We start from the raw sequence: 21994 nt of genomic DNA on the forward strand, positions 1-21994 counted from the left end.
TAAGTGATAAAAAAAAGGAATGCTTGGGTTTTTAATGCTTAAAAACTTTTTTTCTTTATAATTGAAAATATTCTGGGAAAGACCCTCGATGATTAAAGCATTATAGGCTGTAATAGATTTAGAATAATCGCTAAATGAGCTTTTAATATAGTAGCTAGTATCAGATAAAATTCTATGAGCTTCATTAATGTAGTCACATCGATTTTGGATTACAATCCCACCACCTTTGTCAGCCTGTCTGATCACAATCAAACTGTTAAGAGAAAGGGATTTCAATGCTTGTTTCTCTTGTCTATTAAGATTAGGTTTCTTCCTTTTACTAATGCCCCTCCGTGTTATTTTTTCAAACTCTTTTTGTACAATATCGCTGAAGGCATTAATCTGATGACTTTTGTCCTCAAGGGGATAAAAATTAGATTTATAAGGTACATCGAGATGAAAAAGATCATGAACATCTTCATCCATTTCAGCAGAATCCTTTGTGGTGTTTTTAGCAAAATGTCTTTTGAGAGTTAATTTTCTGATAAAAATCTGCAAGTCCAAAAAGAGGTCAAAATCCTTCAATTTATTATTAGGGCAGAAGGATAATCCTTTGGAGAGAAGGGCTGTCTCACTACTGGTAAGATCATAATCTGATAAATTAAAAATATTAGAAATATTAGAAGCATGACCCTCCTCACTACTTGTTAAGGTAGTATTTTTCCTTTCTTTTTTTCTCCCACCTCTTGTTCCTCTAAAGCATTTTTTCTTTTTCCTTTTTTTGGAAGAAAGAACTGATCTATTTGAGGTGTGTTCTTGAGAGCACAGGGTAAAAAAGGCACAATACCATTTTTGGAAACATTAGAGTTATCCAGTATAATGGTATTAATAATTTCTGAGGAAGTAACAGCACTTGTTGTGGTAATATTCACAGTATCAAGCTCATTAGTATTGAAAGGTTGAGAGGGTAAAAGCATGCTTGGTGTAGTATCATGTATAGATAAATCCAGTAATGAAATGGGGAGAGGGGAAGATACCGATAGGGAAACATTGCCCCCTTTCGTGGGTGGACAAGAATTTTTGAAGGTGGAGGACATTTTTACTTTTTCCATTTCCTTATCAGCAATGTTTTTGTTAATCTGAATTTTAATCTTTTCAAGGTGTTCCCTTGCTTCAAGCAGGGTTTGGGAGTGATTAAGAAAACTCTTATTAAGAGCTTTGCCAGAGGATTTTGGAGTACTCATATTATCTGGTGGGATACTGGAGACAGAATTATTGTCCAGATTAGTAATAGGAGTTTTGGTATGGAGGGGTTGTGGGCTAGATCCACCCGAATCACCATTTGATTTCTTTATTTCTGTAAGAGATACAGTATAGGTCTGTTTATTAATAGGCTGTAGTGAAGCAGAATCATTTTTAGTAGAGGCAATTAAACAATTGCTCTTTAAGTTCTTATTCTAGTTATTGTTTTTTCGTTTATAATCTTCCCTGTCCCTCTGTAATTTTTTGGATTTGTTCATTATCGTGTCATTTTCTAGCTGCATAATAAATGTCGTCACATTTGAATTTATTTTCCTATATTCTGGGTGCGCTATAAACGGTATAAGATCATTGTAGATTTGTTTGATCTTAATTGTTGCTATATCGCAAAGCTGGGACCTCTTTTTAAAGAGGGCAGTTAACATTTCTGACATGCAATTATTTACAATATTATTCCAGTCATTTGTGAACTCACAGTCATCCGGAAAATGATTCTGCTTCACTACAGCCTATTAATAAACAGACCTATACTGTATCTCTTACAGAAATAAAGAAATCAAATGGTGATTCGGGTGGATCTAGCCCACAACCCCTCCATACCAAAACTCCTATTACTAATCTGGACAATAATTCTGTCTCCAGTATCCCACCAGATAATATGAGTACTCCAAAATCCTCTGGCAAAGCTCTTAATAAGAGTTTTCTTAATCACTCCCAAACCCTGCTTGAAGCAAGGGAACACCTTGAAAAGATTAAAATTCAGATTAACAAAAACATTGCTGATAAGGAAATGGAAAAAGTAAAAATGTCCTCCACCTTCAAAAATTCTTGTCCACCCACGAAAGGGGGCAATGTTTCCCTATCGGTATCTTCCCCTCTCCCCATTTCATTACTGGATTTATCTATACATGATACTACACCAAGCATGCTTTTACCCTCTCAACCTTTCAATACTAATGAGCTTGATACTGTGAATATTGCCACAACAAGTGCTATTACTTCCTCAGAAATTATTAATACCATTATACTGGATAACTCTAATGTTTCCAAAAATGGTATTGTGCCTTTTTTACCCTGTGCTCTCAAGAGCACACCTCAAATAGATCAGTTCTTTCTTCCAAAAAAAGGAAAAAGAAAAAATGCATTAGAGGAACAAGAGGTGGGAGAAAAAAAGAAAGGAAAAATACTACCTTAACAAGTAGTGAGGAGGGTCATGCTTCTAATATTTCTAATATTTTTAATTTATCAGATTATGATCTTACCAGTAGTGAGACAGCCCTTCTCTCCAAAGGATTATCCTTCTGCCCTAATAATAAATCGAAGGATTTTGACCTCTTTTTGGACTTGCAGATTTTTATCAGAAAATTAACTCTCAAAAGACATTTTGCTAAAAACACCACAAAGGATTCTGCTGAAATGGATGAAGATGTTCATGATCTTTTTCATCTCGATGTACCTTATAAATCTAGTTTTTATCCCCTTGAGGACAAAAGTCATCAGATTAATGCCTTCAGCGATATTGTACAAAAAGAGTTTGAAAAAATAACACGGAGGGGCATTAGTAAAAGGAAGAAACCTAATCTTAATAGACAAGAGAAACAAGCATTGAAATCTCTTTCTCTTAACAGTTTGATTGTGATCAGACAGGCTGACAAAGGTGGTGGGATTGTAATCCAAAATCGATGTGACTACATTAATGAAGCTCATAGAATTTTATCTGATACTAGCTACTATATTAAAAGCTCATTTAGCGATTATTCTAAATCTATTACAGCCTATAATGCTTTAATCATCGAGGGTCTTTCCCAGAATATTTTCAATTATAAAGAAAAAAAGTTTTTAAGCATTAAAAACCCAAGCATTCCTTTTTTTATCACTTACCTAAAGTACATAAAGGTCTTTGCAATCCTCCTGGCAGACCGATAATTGCGGGTATTAACTCTCTAACCTCTAATCTAGCTCATTACATTGATAGGATTATGTTACCACATGTATTTGAATTAAAAAGTCACCTCAGAGACTCAACTCATTTATTGTATCTACTCCAAGAAATCACTTGGAAACCACAATATGTTTTCATTACTATGGATGTGACTGCACTTTATTCTAATATTCCACATGATGTAGGTGTGAATTGTTTTCATCATTTTTTAAAATCTGACATTAGACTTTCTTTGGCTCAAAAGGATTTTATTTTAAAAGGTATTGATTTTATATTGAAAAATAATTTTTTTACCTTTGAAAAAATATTTTATCAACAAGTTAAGGGGACCGCAATGGGCTCAAAGGTAGCACCTACTTTCGCTAACCTTTTCATGGGGATTTTTGAAAATTCTTTTATTTTGAATGAAAATTGGAGCAAAAATATTATTTTTTATAAAAGATTCATTGATGATTTATTTTTTATCTGGGACAACTCCACTAACAATGTTGAAACTTTTATTCAGACAATAAATTGTAATGACTGGGATCTTTCTTTTACAGCAGCTTACAGCAGTCTTTTAATTACTTTTTTAGATATTAACCTTTTTATTAAAGAAGACAGAATATGTAGCAAAACGTTTTTTAAAAAAGTAGACACCAATGGCTACATTCATTTTAATAGTGGGCACTACAACAAATGGTTGAATAACATCCCTAACAATCAATTTCACCGGATTAGAAAAAACTGCTCATTGGATACTGACTTTAAAGATCAGTCCAATATTTTAAAGAAAAGATTTTTTGCCCAAAAATACCCTTCACACTTAATTAAGAATGCCTTTAAAAACTCTCTCAAAGTAAATCAGAGAGCATTGCTGGAGCCTAAAGAGCAAGTAATTACTGATAAGAACTTTTCAATGAATTTTATAACGCAATTCTCCATTGAACATAATGAAATCCGTAGAATTTTTCATATGAATTGGCATATATTACTGAACGATCCCATTCTGAACAATATCCTTCCTAGGAATCCCGGGGTTACATTCCGTAGAGCCCCCACAATCAAGGATCTAATAGCCCCTAGCCGCCTGAGAGCTCATGCTAGCCCCATTAACGGTTACACCCTGAATTCAACTAAAGGAATCTTTAAATGTGGCACGAGGAACTGCTTATGCTGTTCTAATATAAATCATAAAGCTAATTATATAATTTCATTTTCTACTAAAGAGAAATTTATGATCCCTTTTGTTCTAAATTGTAACTCTGACTTTGTCATTTATGTCATTGAATGTCCCTGTGGTAAGCAATATGTAGGGAGGACCACACAACCCCTACACCTCAGATTGAACTCCCATCGGCATAATATTAAAAAAGGCCTGCTTACTCATGGGCTGTCCAGACATTACGCTTTGGTACATGATAAGAATTCGAAATTATTAAAAATTAGCCCTATCGATCATATACCTAAATGTGCACCGAACAGATCTACGAAATTAAATAGAAAGGAAGCCTATTGGATCTACAAATTAGGGAGTCTGAAACCACAGGGTTTAAATTAAATAACTGAGGTTTTTACCTAGACAGTGGAATTTTTGTTCACACCCATATTCACATGCTCTGTAATCAGAGAAAAAAAAAACAAAAAAAAAACCCCTCATGTGTATAGATGGCTTCTGAGTTCTTTGCGATAATTTCTCTTTGTTCTATTTAAATTTAAAATTTTATATGCACTATTTGTGTCAGTTTCCCTAGTTGATAATGTTAACCTAGTTATGCAGTCCCCGCCTTGTGGTTTTTATATATTTTTTATAGATTTGTTTGTACTTAATGCAATACCTAATTGCAATTTTATATTTATATTTATAATTAATTTTACAATACTGTGCCTCCTTGGTCTAATGAAAAAAAAATAAATAAATAAATATTTATGTATTTATTTAAATATTACTTGTGCGTTAGCTCTAAAAGAGTGTTATATATATGAAAATCCTGTATAGCCTCCTATCAGGTTTAGCTCCTTTTGCCCTTGGGAGCAATCACTTTCATACCTCTGTCTTAAACATTATCTCTGTTAGTTGCATTTTTTGAAGAAAAATTTTTTTTAAGAGTTTTTTTTTTTTTTTCTTCTTTAATTAAGCCCGGGTAAGCGCTACTAATTCTACTAGTCTGACATGAAAGAATGACCCCGGCTGATAATAGTATCTCATTTCTCCTTTAACTCAGCTCCCATGCATATATTGCCTAGCCATAGAGATTAGTGAACAGTGCAAGAATGTTACTGCCACTCCTTCACAGTGTAAAGACTTATGTGTCACGTGTTGAACACAAAAGCTGCCTGCGATCTTATCTATTAATGAAGCCACCCATTCACTCTGCCGCTTTATCCTGCATTTTTACTTTGAGCAGTAGTGGGCTCCTGCACAGCGTCCTGTGTGTTGCTGCATCTGATATTAACCCCCTTTTTTTATGTGCTTCGTGTTAAATCTAAAATTTGCCCATGATCTTTGTATTAGTGAAGTAATGAATCCATGCTGTCTGCGTTCTCATTCTGAGCAGCGCTGACTGCTGTGCAGCTTCTCGTGTGTTGCTGCTTTTAGCATCCTTTTTTATTTTTTAAACCCATTTCCTCTATACTAAAAAATAACTTTATATTTAATTTTTTAGAATTTAACTAAAATTATATATTTTTTATTGGTAAAGAATTAAAATTATGTTTTCACTTTTTTCCCCTTTTTTTGTATAAAGATTGCAATGCTTTCAATGAAAAAAAGCGGTTTGCTGTTTCCATACGATAGTTCACATGTAAGGTATCCACCTCTAAACAGGAATAAACTCTCCCCTTCCCCCTTTTTTTTTTTTGTTTAAATCGTAAATTTGACTTTATTATCTGTTTTGTAAACGAAAATTTAATCAAAAAATCTTTTAAAATACGTATTCTTTTGTAATATATCTTAGGTTAACTGTTAATCATGTGGTGTCATTGAACTTTGACACTGCATCATCTGACTTGTTGGCACTCATTTTTTTGAAATCCAGCATCCTTTCAAACCTATTTATGTCTGTGATACCTGTATGTATTTGTGGTATTTCCTGATGAAGGGGGCATGAGACCCCTGAAACGCGTAGAATAAAACCACTGCAATCATACAGCACTCTCCTGGAATTTGTCTAAAGCGGCAGCGCGGAATATAGCTACAAACTCCCTTTGGATTCATGATTTCTTTGGTCGCTGAAGACCTGTGGATCTGCAGCAGCCGCTACCTACACGCTCTTATCTCATCCTAACCAGGTGAGCATATTTAATGATATACTGTCTCTTGTAACGTGGATAAGACCCTATTGCACTTTTTTGTCTCCCCCTTTTTTTGCAATAGCAGAAAACTCCAGGCATACAAAATATTCACTCACATATAACATCGGGGCGTGGCGGTATGGGAGTAAACCAAAATAGATAATGATAAGGAATCGTACAAACCAAGCAACAGTAACTAATAACGCCTCCAGCTCTACTTCTCATATGAAGTCCTTTCCCTCCGTTAGCCATGCAGCAATAAAGCTAGCTCTTACAAGGATTTGTATCAGAGCCCAGATTATAAAGGGGAAAGAAGTGGCTAACCGAGCTCAGCTGTGAGCACAGGGATTTCCAACATGGCCGATTAACTCCCGTTCTGCCAGAAAAAATAAACACATTTAAAATGAAGGAGAAGTGCTTCTTCTCAGCACCGGAGTAGGAGCAATCAGACACTGTGGTCTTCTGGCTCCACACTGTCACGGTAACCCTGTGACAATATCCTTTTGTTAGGTAGGACATTCACATATCTTTGTATGCTTGCTAAGTGGTCTATTCAGTTGTGTAACTAGAGTCTGATGGACCCCGGTGCTAGATTTTGACCGAGGCCGCACATCCAGTTAAAGTTTCTGCTGGCGTCGGCAGACCACTCACCTGCATAGGCCCGGTCATGGTCGCGACCTCTGCGACTGTGGTCGTTATACCCCTGGGTCTATTCTTGTTAATTACTGGAAGGAGTTGGTTCTAATTTATGACAATTGTACATCACATACTTCTTTATTCTTACCCTTATTCAAGATTTTTCAATGTTATTCCTTTTTGCATCAATTTGACTTGACCAAAAAATAACACTGCCTCAATCTGCTTATTATGCTCTGGTGCTGAGTATCTTCGGTGTGCTCGAAAATATGTTGAAGTCCACGCACCTGCATGTCTCGCTGCTTTTTGGCAGCCGCAACGCATGCAGGGATTGCCTGTTTTTTGTGATTTTTTTTTAAAGATACAATCCTGCTCAAGTTTATAGAACCTTGTGGTGATGTTTTGATTTATCTTGAATAAATCCACATGGTTTTCAGGTGTTTGGAGTTTGTCTATGAGAGAGGCAATTTGAGCTGTTAAAGTCTCGCTAAGTGTAGCCCTCCTTTGTATAATACAGTTACTTTTGGCACTTTAGGCACCCCATTCCTCAGAAAATGCCTTGTCATCAAAAATTAAGAGTTGACAATTAGGCACAAGCCTCTGTGTATGATATTTTTGGTGACATACCATACTTTATTTTTAAATATATATTGTGTAGTTCATCATTCATAGTGTTTTCTAACTTCATAAACAAATTGGTCATGATTTTAGTTTGATATTTTGATACACAATAACTTGTTTTATATCAGTTGTCTATATTGGAAAATTCCTGTGAGTTCAAAGTGTATTTCCAAACCAAGTATTCTCTTTGTAGTCTGTCAGTTGTGAAAGTAATTCACCTTGGTTGTAAAGTTTCCTTAGAGCTGCTATAGTCCTTTTGGCTGGAGGTGTCAGGACCCCTGTCGATGTTTCTGATATAATCCAATGAAAAAGCCTGAGACAAAGCTAGTCGGGTTACATGCAAATTTTGTTTTATCTGATGGGCTGGTTTTAACTGCATGTCCTGTATAGCTGGAGGTGTCCGGACCCCTGTCAATGTTTTTGATGTAAATCCATGAAAAAGCCTGATGAGGCGAAACCAGTAGGGTTACATGCAAATGATGTTTCATCAGGTGGGCTGGTTTTAACTGTATATCCTGTATGGATGGAGTTGTCAGGACGTCTATTGAGGTTTCTGGTGTAAACCTGTGAAAAAGCCTGATGAGAAAAACTGGTAGGGTTACATGCAAATACTGTTTTATCTGATGGGCTGGCTTTAACTGCATTTCCTATATGTATAACATTCTACATAGAAGTATATTTTAGTTAGCATCTATGCCGCATATTGCTTTATGTTCAGTATGGTCTCCTTATAATTCACGGCTATCTATTACTTCTTTGCAGTCATGCATCCTTGTACATTGTTATGCCTGGTCATATTAATACCATCTCCGGCCTCTGTAGGCTGTAGGTTCTTGAAATTTATGGAAAATAGCTATTTGTATTGCTAGACTCAGTAGAGAAAGCCCAACGGACTCAACACCAACACGATCTGTGTGCAGCAATGAAAGGCAAAAAGACATGCAGCTCCAATAATCCGGTAACATTTCAAAATTACTTTAATTAACAATCCCAGGAAGCAAGACCGACTGAGAGACTCCAGTGCAAAAACATGCATTTTGAATCAAATTTGATCATTATTCATCTCCTAGTTTTTATTGCTAGTACACCAGTTTCTCATGTCGATTACAAACAATAATCCTTACATTATAGATATTCTTCTTCCATCAAAATAACCTACCTCACTTGGTACCATGCGATACTCGCGCTGTTTGATCGAGCACCCCGATGCATGATCGAGTATCGAGCCGCGCTGAACACGCTCGCTCATCACTATCTGGCACTATAATTTTTTGTTATACGGACGAAAGCAATTATTAAGTAATAAACAATTACCTACCGATGTTTTGTCATGCTTTTATTAATTATTTGCATGTATTACTTATGCCTTGTTGGCACCTTTTTATGTATTTAAGCCAGCATGCTTTACCTGTTTGTAAGATGTTATTATTCTTGATGAAGGGGTCAACTCAACCCTGAATCATGTAAATGTAGATATTGTGAATAAAGACATTATATTGTATATATTTTTCAACTGGATCTACCAGCAGTGAAGAAACTGTAAGTCTGATTATGCTGAGACTGCGAAGGATTCCCACTAGCCTACACTGGACGGGCAACCGCAGCTGGATGTATCATACTCTTTGTGCAGACATGTATTGTGTTCTGTACACAAGGCCAAACTTAGCTATGTGCAACCTGTACAGTCGTGCAAGCTTCATAGTGTGTAGGGTAGGCAGTGTCAGACTGAAGAACATTGGGCCCACCAGAGAATTTGATTCTGATGGCCACCTTTCTTCCCCACTCAAGAGCCCCATAGCAACTGCAAGGTTTGCACTATGAACTCTCCTGAAAGAGAAGCCAGGGCCCACCGGAGGATTCTCGGGTTTTCTGGTGGGCAAGTCCGTCCCTGAGGGTTGGAGAATTATGGAAGTGCCATATGTTGGACCCCTACTAAGGATAGATAATCAAGCACTTTTGAGGCTCCATACTTTGTAAGAGGCATTGTGGGGGCTTTATACTGTATAGGAAAGGGAAATTGTTGAGATGCCATGCATTGGACCCCCACCAAGGATAGATATTAATATCTTGAAAACCTTTTTAAAGTGGTTTTCTGTCCATACTAAAAACTGTACAGGTGCTATAAATGCATTAAAAATAACAAACATGGCCACTCATGTGTCCTGAGTAGAAAAACAATGGGTTTGGGGCACTAAAGGGTAATTTTGCCCAGGGCACCATTCATTCTAAAGCTGGCTATGTCTGTTCACAACATGGTAAGTTGAGTGGGCTTGAGGGGGTGATATACATTTATATATCCTTCCCTCACCCTTTCCCTCTATGTTTACATACAGTATTGTCCTATGACCGCTTCTACTCCTTACCCTTCAATTATTTCAGAGTCTATGACAAAGAAGCTATCTAAATTGATAGTGATTTACCCTCATACATTTATATCTGCACATCTGGTCAATTTTTTAATTTTTGAATCCGAGAAAACTGGGTAAAAAAGTCCTGTGAGAAATTAAGGGTAGAAAGGGACGTAAAATTGCCAAGTAAAGCACAGCTCTAGGACACTATTAGCTTATCGAATTCTACATTCATCATGGATGTCAATGTTTTCCTTGCTGTGGGGTCAAATGTTCAAAATTGAACAGAACGTAAATAGGAAATTCCTCTAACCCAGTTTCCTTTCTTATATATACGGTAACAAGCGCTCAGTCACATTTTTTTCATACTCTAATTTACTTCATATAAGATTTTTGGTTTTGCTGAGCAAAGTATTTACTGCTAAATCCAGAGATGCCATTGCAGAATGCACAATGTCCCAAAGGGCTCATTGGCTGTCATCACCATAGAAAGGAAATATCTGAGTTTGTACTAGTCACTTAGATGTCAGGTGTGGGGTGACACAATGTTTTCACGTGAAAAAGAATGTGAAAATGATCTCACAGTTGAGGCTTTTAATCAGATGCCACCGATAAAGCTGGCCATATGTCAGCTGAACCGGCTGATATTGATAAGTTCAACTGATAGTCTAAAGTGTATCAGGGTGCCGGACAAATGATGGTTAAAAAGGATGCGAATCAGGCATATATGATTTCGTACTGACGATCGCATTGTTCTCCCTGAAATAAGACGCTGGCCAGCATGTCAATCGGTGGCTTTCTCATAGAGGACACAGGAAACCTTGACAGAATGAGTGCTCCTGTGTTCGGGAGAGTTGGCTGAGATGGCTGGCAGCCGAAGCATCACTCATCCAACTGCTATATATATATATATATATATATATATATATATATATAACGGCCATCCAATATGTATGACCACTTAAGGGTTTTGCTTTGGGCAGTAGGATGATGATGGCCCAACCTGCTCCCCCATGGAGGACTTTTACAGTTTTTCTATGCCAAATGGATCAACATTGAAAAAGAAGCAATAGGTGAGACAGCTAAGTTTTTCTATACTTATTTTACCATTTGTATTAAGTGGGTACTGTGAAATTAAAGACAAATTACAAAAAATCTGAATGTCTTTTTACTTCTGTGTTGTCTCTGTATGTAGTTTTAGTATAGAAAATAACGTGTAACTCAAAGAGGTTATTTCAGTGTCCAACAGAGTTTAGAATTAAAATCTAATTCACTGATTGCTAATACAAATAGGCAAATTGTTTGGTCTGTAGGGCAGACTGAATGGCCTAATGAAAACTTACAGTAACTTAATCCCTTGAGATTCAGCAATTCTTTGCTTCCTCTGCTTTAGCATTCAATCTTAAGAAATGGGAACTTGTAGTATAAGATAAGTTCTTATTCTCTAATGTAAAATTGTTCTATCTTCATATTTTTCATCCTCTTTCTTTACAATCATTTCCGTAATGCTTTTATCATCAAAGTTTCTAGATAGCTTAAATCCTTCTGATACAGACTTGAAGGCCACGGAATGTCTTAGATTTATTGCTGATCTACTAATAATGAAGCATCTGCTAAACTCATGTTTTCTTCAAGACAATGACATTTTCTTTTGTCATGGCGTGTATCACAAACCATCTTCTAACTGATTTAAGGAGAACAGTGTAATGAAAACTTAAGCATAAAATGGGTTTGGAGTTAAACTTTGTGCTGGCCAGTCTTTTAGGCAGAGTCTAAGGGCCACCTTGATATTCACCCTCGACAAGGATCTGGACTTCACTTTATGGATCCTAAGTTCCTTCTGCAGAGACAAGCTGACCAGTGCATTCAGATGAAGGAAAAACTAAACTAGCCATCATCAAACCCAAGGAATCACTAAAAAAGACAGTGTCACAGGGTTACCGCAACAGAGAGGAGCCAGAGGACCGCAGCATCGGATTGCTCCTACTCCTGCGCTAAAAAAGAAGCACTTTGAAATGGTGTTTATTTCTTTTGGCAGAACAGGGGTTAATCGGACATGTTGGAAACTCTGGGCGTATGGGCTCTCAGCTGAGCTTAGTTAGCCAGTTCCATCCCCTTTATAATCTGGGTCCCGATTCAAACCCATGTCAGAGCTAGCTTTTTCTGCATTCTGCATGGCTTGGAGGAGAGATGTTTATATGAGGAGCTTGGAGGAGTTATTTGTGACTATTGCATGGTTTGTAAGTGTGATAATTTTCTTGCCTCCTCTTACTTTGGTTATTCCCTCGTACTTCACGCCCCGGTGCATTCCTCTGTTATATGTGAGTGAATATTTGTATGCCTGGCAATTTCAGTTTATCCTTGTTTGTGTAGCCTTGTTCGTCGGGTTGGTGTACTGCGTTGCACAGTAGAGCACCTCTTCCCTGGGTGGGGAAAGAGAACAGACGGAAGGCTGATTCAGGAGATAAGGCAAGGCTGGCATCCCCAGCATCTTCACCTTCAGAAGAATCCCGGGGAATAGGGTGATCTAGGTCACCCCCTAGAGGTAGTAACAGGGAAGGAGCCCCTGATACTGGGTCACCCGACAGCTGGGTTGTGACAGATAGAATAAGAGCCTAAAGCATAGTCAGGGATGGCTGGATCAGAATCCAAAAAGTTCAGAAGAGTTAAACAGTCTGAGGTTCCACCAAAATGGACATTTATTTCAGTGATGTAGTGAGAATAAGTTGGGTTAGAATGCTAGGTCAAAATATAGCACAAGATAGCATAGCAAAGATATGAAAGAGGGAGATCAAAATAGTGTGCAAGAACCTCTGGCATATTAATGTAGGGAAAATGACCTCATGTCATTTTTATGTATCGCAACCAAGTCAATGTCAAGTTTCCTTCTTATTGTAAATTTAGAAAATAGGAAAGACCTTTCTGTAACAATTAATCAAATAAACTTTTTCTTTCCACTTAGATATGGACACATCTTCAGCTAACTTCAATGAAACATTTTTTAGCCACACAGGTGAGAACAAAACCAGAATGTTACCTATATATAGCTATAAATGTAGTATTTATAAATACTCTCTTATTCCCATTTTAGAAAGCGTTGGCAGGGGTCCTAGAGGTTGGATCCCCACCGATGATCAAGTAATGGCATTATCTAGCAGAAGCCACCGCTTTATAAGATGGGAATCCTCCTTTACATCTTGTCAATATGAACCTTAGAAATCCATTCCTAATTCAGAATATTGTGACACGTACCCCAAAGTGACATCTCTGTTACTCTCATTATCTTTCCCAATCTCTATTCCCTCTGAAGTCATAGCTTCTAATGCCATGACAGCTTTGATTCTACCCAAACATGACACATCCCATTGATGACATGTAAGACAACACTAATGCTGCAAATGCTGCTATTCTTGCAGTCACTTTTCTCACCTACAAGGAATGGAAAGGTTTTTTTCTACGATCTGTTGGAGTTACTACAAAGATTAACCATCGGTTCTTTATTGTGAGTGTGGTCAGTTTCTTCTCATTTTTTGAACAGGACGATATCCAAAGAAAAACCGTGGTTGGCTGTCGTTGGCTTTGATAGTTACATTGGGCATCATATTTATCATTTTGGGCATCCTCTCCGGCATCCTGTTTGGTCATTGTAAGTATTGAAGTCACAGTGGTATGCATACCGAACCTTTGAGCTAAAAAGATTTGCCCCTTCTATGGCATTTTTTGGTGGTTTGGTGCACTATTCTTTGATGTCTAGTTGTCTTGGACCACAGCCTGCAATCTTGTTCCTAGGACGCAGTGTCCCATGATTTGGTTCCAGTTAAATAAAGCAGCATGGGCTCAATTCATTAGTGCTTTTGTGCTTTTTTTTGTTGTTGAGTATTTAGAGTTTTGTTCCTTTATTTTGTTTGCGCCATATTGATCTTTCCAGTAGCACCTTTTTTACATCTGTGCTATGTGTTTCATAGTTTTTAAGGTTCAAGGTAGACACAAGTCCATTGAGTTCAACATACAACCTAACATGTTAATCCAGAAGCCAAAAACTTAATGAGGCAGATGCTAATTGCCCCATATTAGGGGAAAAATATCTTCCCGACTCCACACACTACATTCAGACTAGTTTTCTGGATCAATGTCCCATTCTCGAATCTAGTACCCAAAATCTCTAGTATGATATTTTTCAAGAAAGGCATCCAAGCCCTCCTTGTGCTTTGGTAGTGAATCAACCATTACAACATGATGCAGCAGAGAGCTCTATATTCTCACTGCTCTTACAGCAAACAATCCATAGTCTCACGGCTCTTACAGCAAAGAATCCATAGTCTCACTGCTCTTACAGTAAAAAATCTATAGTCTCACTGCTCTTACAGTAAAGAATCCATAGTCTCACTGCTTTTACAGCAAAGAATCCATAGTCTCACTGCTCTTACAGCAAAGAATCCATAGTCTCACTGCTCTTACAGTAAAAATCCATAGTCTCACTGCTTTTACAGTAAATAATCCATAATCTCACTGCTCTTACAGTAAAGAATCCATAGTCTCACTGCTCTTACAGCAAAGAATCCATAGTCTCACTGCTCTTACAGTAAAAAATCCATAGTGTCACTGCTTTTACAGTAAAGAATCAATAGTCTGCTTTTACAGCAAAGAATCCATAGTCTCGTTGCTTTTGCAGTAAAGAACCACCTTCTGTGATTAAAAGTGAACCTTCTTTCTTCTAGGTATAGAGGATGTCTCCTAGTCTCCGTCAAATTCCTAAGTGTAAAAAGATCATTATAAAGGTCTCTGTACTGTCCCCTCATATATTTCCACATTGTAACAAGATTGTCCCAAACTTTCATATTTTCAAACTGAATAACTCCAAGTTTGATACCCTGTCTTGGTATTGCAGTTCATAACTTTGGTCTCTCTTCTCCACACCTGCTCTAGTTCACTTATGTCCTTATACATCGGAGAACAAAATTGTACACAGTATTGTAAGTGTGGCCGCACTAGTGACTTGTATAGAGGCAAAACTATGTTCTCGACATGAGCATCGGTGCCTGTTTTAATGCATCCCATGATGATATTTGCCTTGGCAGCAGCTGCCTGACACTTGCCACTAACATTGAGTTTGCCGTCCACCCAGGGCTGCCACTAGGAAGTTCGGGGCCCCATACTGTCAAAATTTTCGGGGCCCCCTTGAGACTCCGACCAGGCTCCACCCCAGCCCCGCCCTCCACCCCTTGAACTGTCCACAGTCCCACTGCTCTCTCTTGGAAAAACTCCACTTCTCACCAATCACACATTAACAGTTCCCATCTCCAGATCACACACATAGCCAGCAGCTCTTGTTTTGGCCAAAAGATTTTTTAAATCTGCCACCACGACAAGGTAGACTCTTTTGGCCAGGCCCTACTCTACTCTATTCTATTAAACATTTGTTAAAATATCCAATACAATTTAGGTACATTTTTTATTTATTTTTCAATTTTTAAAATGACAAATAATATCACATCCAAAGGGACAAATACCACCGTACCATGACCAGACCACTTATTACCACCACATAGTAACCTATAATACCACATACAAGGAACAAACACAGCCACACCATGACCAGACCTCATATTACCACCACAGTGACAGAATAATAGCACATACAAGGGACAAATACCACCGCACCATGCCCAGACCACATATTACCACCATTTGGTGACTAAATACTACAATACTGATAATTAATAAAAAAACATAATACTATCACCATAAGTGCCATTATACACAGGAGATCTGTACTTAGTATGCAGTGTCTGTGTACAAGTAATACAGTGATCACCAGTGACATTATACACAGGAGCTCTGTATATAGTGCCAGTGTACAGGTAATACAGTGATTACTGGCGACATTATGCACAGGACCTCTGTATATAGTGTATAGTGTCAGTGCACAGGTAATACAGTGATCACTGGTGACATTGTATATAGTGTATAGTGTCGGAGCACAGGTAATACAGTGATCACTGGTGACATTGTACACAGGAGCTCTGTATATAGTGTATAGTGTCAGTGCACAGGTAATACAGTGATCACTGGTGACATTGTATATAGTGTATAGTGTCGGTGCACAGGTAATACAGTGATCACTTGTGACATTGTATATAGTGTATAGTGTCGGTGCACAGGTAATACAGTGATCACTGGTGACATTGTACACAGGAGCTCTGTATATAGTGTATAGAGTCAGTGCACAGGTAATACAGTGATCACTGGTGACATTGTATATAGTGTATATTGTCGGTGCACAGGTAATACAGTGATCACTGGTGACACTGTATATAGTGTATAGTGTCGGTGCACAGGTAATACAGTGATAACTGGTGACATTGTACACAGGAGCTCTGTATATAGTGTATAGTGTCAGTGCACAGGTAATACTGTATATAGTGTATAGTGTCGGTGCACTGGTAATACAGTGATCACTGGTGACATTGTACACAGGAGCTCTGTATATAGTGTATAGTGTCAGTGCACAGGTAATACAGTGATCACTGGTGACATTGTATATAGTGTATAGTGTCAGTGCACAGGTAATACAGTGATCACTGGTGACATTGTATATAGTGTATAGTGTCGGTGCACAGGTAATACAGTGATCACTGGTGACATTGTACACAGGAGCTCTGTATATAGTGTATAGAGTCAGTGCACAGGTAATACAGTGATCACTGGTGACATTGTATATAGTGTATATTGTCGGTGCACAGGTAATACAGTGATCACTGGTGACATTGTATATAGTGTATAGTGTCGGTGCACAGGTAATACAGTGATCACTGGTGACATTGTACACAGGAGCTCTGTATATAGTGTATAGTGTCAGTGCACAGGTAATGCAGTGATCACTGGTGATATTGTATATAGTGTATAGTGTCGGTGCACAGGTAATACAGTGATCACTGGTGACATTGTACACAGGAGCTCTGTATATAGTGTATAGTGTCGGTGCACAGGTAATACAGTGATCACTGGTGACATTGTATATAGTGTCGGTGCACAGGTAATACAGTGATCACTGGTGACATTGTACACAGGAGCTCTGTATATAGTGTATAGTGTCGGTGCACAGGTAATACAGTGATCATTGGTGACATTGTACAAAGGCGCTCTGTATATAGTGTATAGTGTCAGTGTACAGGTAACAGACTGACTCACCAGTGACGTCTTTAGGTGAAGTCCTTCAGCTTCACTTTTCATCTTTCATCCAGCACAGACCTCCATCATGTCTTCCAGGCAGGGCTTGTCTCTGCAGGAAATAACACCATTATCTAGAGCTCCACTTGCAGAACACATTACTTAATTTTTCCCAAGTTCTTCAATACACCAGATGAAGAAAAAAAGGCAACATAGTGTCGCTCTGCACAGTAACAGGACCTTCCCCATTTAAAACAGTATTCTCAAAAAAATAAAATAAATACATCACTGCAGTAATAATATCCCTTAATTATCCCCTATGGTAATAATATCCCCCATCCTGGCCCCGTGTGTCTCATTCCTGGCTCCAGCCATATTTTCTATTATCCTGCCCTCATGAGTATCCATTCTGCCCCATATGATCTCCCGATCCTGCCCCATCTGTCTACATCTTATCCATCTTGCCCCATGATCCTGCACCATGTGTCTCCCATCCTGCCCCGTGTCTCACATCCTGCCCCCTCCTGTGTCTCACTGTCACATTCTACCCCCTCCAGTGTCTCACTGTCACATTCTGCCCCCATCATGTCTTGCATTCTGCCCCCATCATGTCTTGCATTCTGCCCCATCATGTCTGCATTCTGCCCCATGTCTACATTCTGCCCCCATCATGTCTTGCATTCTGCCCCATCATGTCTTGCATTCTGCCCCCATCATGTCTGCATTCTGCCCCCATGTCTTGCAATCTGCCCCCATGTCTGCATTCTGCCCCATGTCTTGCATTCTGCCCCATGTCTTGCATTCTGCCCCATGTCTGCATTCTGCCCCATGTCTTGCATTCTGCCGCCATGTCTGCATTCTGCCCCATCATGTCGTGCATTCTGCCCCATCATGTCGTGCATTCTGCCCCATCATGTCGTGCATTCTGCCCCATCATGTCGTGCATTTTGCCCCATCATGTCTTGCAATCTGCCCCATCATGTCTTGCATTCTGCCCCCATCATGTCTTCATTCTGCCTCCATGTCTTGCATTCTGCCTCCATGTCTTGCATTCTGCCTCCATGTCTTGCATTCTGCCCCACGTCTGCCTTCTTCCCCCATGTCTGCCTTCTGCCCCCATCTTGCATTCTGCCCCCATGTCTGCATTCTGCTCCCATGTCTGTGTAGGTAGGGGTAACCAACAGGGGGGTAGTCCATCACTGTCCGCAGACAGACTCGAGACAGAGACAGGATCGTGTTCAACAGGTCTTCTTTATTGATTGTCTTTCCACGACCCACAGCACCTCACAGCAGCTGCACGTTAATCTCCACAGCCGCACACAGCAGCTGCTCGACAATCTCCACAGCCGCACACAGCAGCTGCTCGACAATCCCCTCAGCTGCACACAGCAGCTGCTCGACAATCTCCACAGCCGCACACAGCAGCAGCTCGACAATCCCCTCAGCTGCACACAGCAGCTGCTCGACAATCTCCACAGCCGCACACAGCAGCTGCTCGACAATCCCCTCAGCTGCACACAGCAGCTGCTCAACAATCTCCACAGCCGCACACAGCAGCTGCTCGACAATCCCCTCAGCTGCACACAGCAGCTGCTCGACAATCTCCATAGCCGCACACAGCAGCTGCTCGACAATCTCCATAGCCGCACACAGCAGCTGCTCGACAATCTCCACAGCCGCACACAGCAGCTGCTCGACAATCTCCACAGCCGCACACAGCAGCTGCTCAACAATCCCCTCAGCCGCACACAGCAGCTGCTCGACAATCTCCACAGCCGCACACAGCAGCTGCTCGACAATCTCCATAGCCGCACACAGCAGCTGCTCGACAATCTCCACAGCCGCACACAGCAGCTGCTCAACAATCCCCTCAGCCGCACACAGCAGCTGCTCGACAATCCCCTCAGCTGCACACAGCAGCTGCTCGACAATCTCCATAGCCGCACACAGCAGCTGCTCGACAATCTCCATAGCCGCACACAGCAGCTGCTCGACAATCTCCACAGCCGCACACAGCAGCTGCTCAACAATCCCCTCAGCCGCACACAGCAGCTGCTCGACAATCTCCACAGCCGCACACAGCAGCTGCTCGACAATCCCCTCAGCCGCACACAGCAGCTGCTCGCCAATCTCCATAGCCGCACACAGCAGCTGCTCGACAATCTCCACAGCCGCACACAGCAGCTGCTCAACAATCCCCTCAGCCGCACACAGCAGCTGCTCGACAATCCCCTCAGCTGCACACAGCAGCTGCTCGACAATCTCCATAGCCGCACACAGCAGCTGCTCGACAATCTCCATAGCCGCACACAGCAGCTGCTCGACAATCCCCTCAGCCGCACACAGCAGCTGCTCGACAATCTCCACAGCCGCACACAGCAGCTGCTCGACAATCTCCACAGCCGCACACAGCAGCTGCTCGACAATCTCCACAGCCGCACACAGCAGCTGCTCGACAATCTCCACAGCCGCACACAGCAGTTGCTCGACAATCTCCACAGCCGCACACAGCAGCTGCTCGACAATCTCCACAGCCGCACACAGCAGCTGCTCGACAATCTCCACAGCCGCACACAGCAGCTGCTCGACAATCTCCACAGCCGCACACAGCAGCTGCTCGACAATCTCCACAGCCGCACACAGCAGCTGCTCGACAATCTCCACAGCCGCACACAGCAGCTGCTCGACAATCTCCACAGCCGCACACAGCAGCTGCTCGACAATCTCCACAGCCGCACACAGCAGCTGCTCGACAATCTCCACAGCCGCACACAGCAGCTGCTCGACAATCTCCACAGCCGCACACAGCAGCTGCTTGACAATCTCCACAGCCGCACACAGCAGCTGCTCGACAATCTCCACAGCCGCACACAGCAGCTGCTCGACAATCTCCACAGCCGCACACAGCAGCTGCTCGACAATCTCCACAGCTGCACACAGCAGCTGCTCGACAATCTCCATAGCCGCACACAGCAGCTGCTCGACAATCTCCATAGCCGCACACAGCAGCTGCTCGACTTTGTACACAGGCCCGGGTACCTTCACTTTCTTTTGTTGGCAAATGGACGTCCCTCGCGGCTCATTCACTGTGGCTGCCCTAGGCCTACCACAGCGTTTCACCAGTCCGAGTCCGTTTGTTTTGTGGTACCTCAGGCTGTCTCTGTCTGCGGCCCCTCCTGTCCAGGCCACCCCCGTAACCTATTCCAGCTGTCCGTCTCCTCTGGGGCTTCTTCTCTTTTCTTTCCCCTCAGCAGACCTTGCTGTTTCTTGTGCTCCCCTCGCTGACTGACTTTTCCAGAACCTTCTCTCTTCCTTTTATAACCTTCCCGCTCTGGTAACTCCGCCCCCCATGACTTGAAAGTTTTCTTAGCCAATGGCTGATGTTCAGTCCTATCCTCACACTCTCCACTGCCCTCTAATGATCAAACTCTACTATTACACTCTTTATCTCCAGCTGTTTTCCATCTACAATGCACTACACCCTTTAACTTCCTTCTGCAGACAGGTCCGTCCGTCAGTCCACCTTCCCTACATCTGCATTCTGTCCCCATGTCTGCAATCTGCCCCATCATGTCTCATTCCTGGCTCCAGCCATATTTTTTATCATGCTGCCCTCATGAGTATCCATTCTGCCCCCATATGATCTCCCGATCCTGCCCCATCTGTCTACATCTTATCCATCTTGCCCCATGATCCTGCACCATGTCTCCCATCCTGCCCCGTGTCTCGCATCCTGCCCCCTCCTGTGTCTCACATTCTGCCCCTCCTGTGTCTCACTGTCACATTCTGCCCTGTGTCCATTCTGCCCCCTCCTGTGTCTCACTGTCACATTCTGCCCCATGTCTCGCATTCTGCACCATCATGCCTTGCAATATGCCCCATGTCTGCATTCTGCCCCATCATGTCTTGCATTCTGCCCCCATGTCTTGCATTCTGCCCCACGTCTTCCTTCTGCCCCACGTCTTCCTTCTGCCCCATGACTGCATTCTGCCCCATGTCTGTATTCTGCCCCCATCAAGTCTTGCAATCTGCCCCCTTGTCTGCCTTCTGCCCCCATGTCTGCCTTCTGCCCCCATGTCTGCATTCTGCTCCCATCATGTCTTGCATTCTGCCACACTGCTGTGGCACGGCTGTGCCTACTTCCCCCACTGCGCCACCAATAACTCTCTGGCATACTTACCAGTCCACCACCTCCTCAGGAATCAGGATTACTGGCGACTTGGAATATGCTATCAATTCATTATTGCCTAGCAGTGACACTATCTATTCGGTGAACACAGATCCTTCATTCAATTAAAGGGCGACTTTTGTGATAAAGGCCGAAACGTCAGATGTCGCTTCTTCACCGTCAAGCAATAAATTTATTTCACAATAAGCATAACCACCGTGTGCAGTGACTCTATATTGCCTTTGCATTCTGCCATGTCCAGCATTCTGCCCCGGGCCCCCTGGATTGCCGCTTTCAATAAAAAAAGAAAAGTTCTTACCTGGCCGCGGTCCTGCGGCGAAGCTCCCTCCATGCAGCTGAAGCACGCACTCGCCGGCGACTGACAATGAGCCTCCAGCGTCCGCTGCCAGCCTCCGATTGGCTGGCGGATGTTAACTAATGATGTGCAGGCCGGCGGGCCCGTATGTCAATCGCGTTCAGCTGCCGCACCGCAGCGCCGCTAAGGACCCGGTTTAGCCTGCCGATAGGGGCCCGGTTAGCAGATGAGAAGGGGCCTGATGCGGGCCCCCTCTGCCCACCGGGCCCCATACGCCAGTC

At 41.5% G+C, this 21994-nt stretch overlaps 1 protein-coding gene and 1 long non-coding RNA gene across 2 annotated transcripts in view; one reads left to right on the forward strand and one right to left on the reverse strand.

Annotated features, from left to right (window-relative positions):
* The window catches only part of LOC141100345 (uncharacterized), a 140972-nt gene that overhangs the window by 37160 nt on the left and 81818 nt on the right, over positions 1 to 21994 (reverse strand). The window lies entirely within an intron of this gene.
* Positions 1 to 21994, forward strand: part of LOC141100343 (C-type lectin-like) — a 129545-nt gene that overhangs the window by 23326 nt on the left and 84225 nt on the right. Inside the window, exons 3-4 of the mRNA XM_073588759.1 lie at positions 13022 to 13072; positions 13598 to 13705. Coding sequence (XP_073444860.1) covers positions 13022 to 13072; positions 13598 to 13705 — 159 coding nt within the window. The remainder of the gene's footprint in view (positions 1 to 13021; positions 13073 to 13597; positions 13706 to 21994) is intronic.

Source organism: Dendrobates tinctorius, unplaced genomic scaffold (genome assembly GCF_039654945.1).
Source record: "Dendrobates tinctorius isolate UK_male_01 unplaced genomic scaffold, ASM3965494v1 ptg000104l, whole genome shotgun sequence".
In the NCBI taxonomy this organism is placed as follows: Eukaryota; Metazoa; Chordata; class Amphibia; order Anura; family Dendrobatidae; genus Dendrobates; species Dendrobates tinctorius.